General features: G+C 33.7%; 1 protein-coding gene across 2 annotated transcripts; it reads right to left on the bottom strand.

Moving 5' to 3' along the window:
- Nucleotides 1-727: 727 nt before the first annotated feature.
- On the bottom strand, nt 728-3,671 carry LOC131616412 (uncharacterized). 2 transcript variants are annotated; one of them, XM_058887736.1, is made up of 7 exons: nt 3,248-3,671; nt 2,734-2,799; nt 2,317-2,422; nt 2,163-2,228; nt 1,779-1,952; nt 1,568-1,664; nt 728-1,365 (listed from the first exon to the last, which is right to left on the bottom strand). In XM_058887736.1, exons 1-7 carry the CDS (start codon nt 3,597-3,599, stop codon nt 1,270-1,272), a joined length of 957 nt encoding a protein of 318 aa, XP_058743719.1. In that variant the 5' UTR covers nt 3,600-3,671; the 3' UTR covers nt 728-1,269. The 2 variants fall into 2 exon arrangements, with proteins under 2 accessions (XP_058743719.1, XP_058743720.1); XM_058887737.1 differs by lacking the exon at nt 2,734-2,799 and having other exon boundaries at nt 3,248-3,670.

Raw genomic sequence — 3,671 nt, 5'->3', positions numbered from 1 at the left:
GTTGAATTGAATGTAAACAATTACATGATTTAGAAGGATAAAATTTTGGGGATTTATTTTCATTCACAATATGAAATTCGTCTAATTTAAAGAACTAAAAAGTTGTATAAAATGAAAGTTTTAAAAAGTTTAAATAATTTTTTAAATGTAATCTATATTATTATAATATTTAAATTTTTAAATAAATATACAACAACACAATTCTAAAAATCATTAAAATTTTCTCTATATTTTTTTCAAATCACACTTTTCAAAAGTTCCTTTTCAAATTCTCATATAAAACCTTTAAGATAAATGTAATAGGACCACGTCATAGGACCACCAAATTGGTAGTTTGTCCTATTCGTCATGTTATATACATGTTGTTCTTTTTGCCTTAATGATGATGTGGGAATTAGCTAAATATAGAAATTTATCAAATTCAACTCAGAAGTTTATTACCTACGACCCAAAAAAAAGCAAACAAAGAAAAAAATAATCTCAGACCAAATCCTTCACATGATACAGAAAGGTTAAGACCATGAAATTTTTTAACAGAAACTAGGTTCAGATGCAATTGATCATGATTCCTAATCTGCTGCATCATATAAAATGAACTCTTGTTTAGCTGCCTTTTAATTTACATATCTAGAAAAAGGTTGAAACATGAAAACCTTCTTCATTGAAGCAAAGGTAGCAGCACCTTTAACAAATATGTGGCAAAGGAAGACAATAGTAATCTCACAGATTTCCAAAATGCAAAGAAATACATTACTATGCTCTAGTCAAAGCACAAGAAATGCTAAGGAAAGAGCAGTCAAAATTACAGAGTTTGGACCCAAGTCACAAAATCAGGACAACAAAAGAAACATAATGCATAACAATAAATCAAAACAAAAAACTAAAGATCAACTAGCTACTGACTTGATTTACTAAGGCAACATGTTCATAAAACAAAACTTCACTTGCTGCATTGCCAAACGTGAGTTTAGCACAGCACCAACTCCTTTTTTGATTTCATGAGTATTCTTCTTCGCATATTAGTAACATCAGTTGAATATCCATTTTTTTCCATCAGTCAGTCTAACTACCAATTTTGTTCCTTGCTGATACAAGGAGATTGCTATTCAACTCAATATCTTAATCTTACGATAACCTACTACCTTCCAATAGTAATCCGCCAGCTTATGAAGCCATACTCGTTGACCACAATGTTTCAAACCCTTTCTTCTCCACCGATCTGTAACGAAAATCTTCACTGAATGTAGGTTAGGATAGAACCGTCCTTACTTAATAGAACTCATCGCGGAAAATGGCAGCATATAATATATCTGCATTCTTAATCATCTCATTCAAATTAAGATGCCCATATTTGCCAACTTGTGCCTGTCACCATAACAGTATAGAAAGGTTACTCTTGAAATTAACGCATGAAGTTATCTGAGAATCTAGTGATTTAATACCATAGCTTGCTGATTCAAAATATGAAATGCAGTGTGATAACAAAAGTCATTCACATGTTCCTATGACTGAAAAGACCTCCGTGATCAACAATAAGAGTGCAATTATATAATGTTAAATTCAATACCTGTGAAACAAAGTACTCTGCCTGTTTCCTTGCATAATAACGCCAAGATGGGTGGACTTTTCCAATTATAGGTAGTAGTTCAATAGCTGATAAATACCTGCACAAATTGAAGCGGAAGTTGAATACACCAACACAAATGGATACTACTAGGAAATTATCATATTGATTTTAAGAAAGTAGAATAATTATGGGAAAAGAAAAAGGTTAATACCCGTCACCATCTTTGTCAAGCTGAGAAAACATAAACTCAGCATAAACATTCTTAGAATCATCATAATGATGTGAATAACCGTAACTTTCTTCATCATAGGATCTTATGGTAACAAAGAGTCCGTTGACAAATTCTATATAACTGACCTTCCCATCTCTGTCTGTATCACGCTCCCTACAAAGAAATATAAGCATACATCAAACAAGCTAAGATTTTCCATTCTTTTCAGAAAAAATAAGATTAACCAAAACAAATACGGTTGAAATTTCCGGCACCAGTCTCTAAAAATTTATTCCAATATTATGGATGACAAATTTACATTGATTATTTCATATAGGTTATGATGTATATATGTAACAAGCAAGATTGGAGACTTGGAGTTACCAGACTTCTTCCCTGGACAACCATTGTTGAAGCTTTTGGTTGTTGCTGTCAGCCGGGTGAAGAAAACTACAACACATTTAACAAAATTAGTTTTAAAAAAAAGGATCATCATTCATTCACCACAGCAGCTAGATCTAGATAGAAAGAAGCTCACTCATTGAATTCAGATAAGTTTAGACGACCGTCTCCATCTGTATCAGATGCATTAAAATGATCTTCTTCCAACAGTCTCATATCATAACCAAAAGAATCATCAGCACCTGATAAAGGAAAAACATAAACTACAACATTCAATTCAAAATTATGAAATTTACCTCAGAAAAATTAATATTCCCTCAACCCTATTGGTGAGAAATTCAGAACTCATACTGAACTTAGATTCAACCAAAAAGCTATAAAAAGCAAAAAGAATCTCTAAGATTCCAAAAATTATGCTCAAAACTCAGCACTCAAAGTCAACTTAGATTCAACCAAAAAGTATATTTTCAACAAACATACAAAAATGGAAAAAGAAAGCGTCTCACCAAATAAGAAACAAAAAGAAAGCTCAATCCGAACAAATTTAGAATACCTTGACGCCGATCCAGGAAGAGAATCCAAAAAGCAATCGAATCTAGGAAGCAAAATAGCAGGATTTCTGAAATAGCCGGTGCGAAGTTTGGCGAATGGCAGGGAAGAAGCGGATGGTGGTGCGAAGTGAAAAGCAGCGATAGAGACGGTGAGGTTTGTTCCGTTTCCGGTGAGTGGAGGAATATGCGGCGTGTTTGGACTTTAGTGGCAAATTGAATTAAACAGTGAGAAACTAAGAACTCACTGTTTCTCACTTTAGGACCGTTTGGATGAGTTTATTGGAACTTATCTCCGGCCAAGTTTTGTAACAGTGTTTGAGAGACTTGATAAAAAAAATGATATATTGGATAAAAAAAATGATAGTTTAGTTTTATAAAAAAAAAATCTAAAATTTTGTTATTATTTATTATAAAAACAGTTTATTCGATACGCTAATGTTGATAAGCGCACCAAAAAGATCATATCCAAAAAGTGAACAAGAAATGTAAAATAAAGAATGAAAGTAGAGAGTGAACCTGCGTATTGCGGTGGAGTTGAAAGACGGTACTGGAACTCGGTGAAAGAGAGAAAACCGTCGTGATTGTTATCATAAATGATCATCTCTTTCTTGGTGCGATGGAATTGGTTAGTTTGGTGATGATGAAGTTTCCAGTGAGCAAGTTCATCGACGGATACATAGTGATCAGTTGGGTCGATGTCTATTTGTGGGAAGAGGCAGACAATATTGTTGGTGAAATTGAAGTCATCATCCCACTCGGAATGAGGCTCGAGGCAATGGTGAAGGTGGTTGTTTTGGGGGGAGTGAGAGAGGAGAAAGAGCAAAGCTATTGCGGCTGTGAGAAAGAGTAAGAATTTTAAGGCAGCCATTGAATTAGATACTTTTCGCTCTAACTAATGGGAAAGACAAAGAAGGATTGAGAGTTGGAGTTTGTTAGAGTG

This window comes from Vicia villosa, linkage group LG7 (genome assembly GCF_029867415.1).
Source record: "Vicia villosa cultivar HV-30 ecotype Madison, WI linkage group LG7, Vvil1.0, whole genome shotgun sequence".
In the NCBI taxonomy this organism is placed as follows: domain Eukaryota; kingdom Viridiplantae; phylum Streptophyta; class Magnoliopsida; order Fabales; family Fabaceae; genus Vicia; species Vicia villosa.
The sequence above is the reverse complement of the archived record's forward strand: the minus strand, read 5'-3'. Positions and strand labels throughout refer to the sequence as shown.

Bases quoted from the DNA above. Each gene is read 5' to 3' on its own strand.
- LOC131616412 (XM_058887736.1), bottom strand. From the start codon at position 3,599: ATGGCTGCCTTAAAATTCTTACTCTTTCTCACAGCCGCAATAGCTTTG. The intron at 2,229-2,316 runs GTGAGCTTCTTT...AATGTGTTGTAG, and splicing joins AACTTATCTGAATTCAATGA to TTTTCTTCACCCGGCTGACA. The intron at 1,665-1,778 runs GTATTAACCTTT...CAATTTGTGCAG, and splicing joins CTTGACAAAGATGGTGACGG to GTATTTATCAGCTATTGAAC.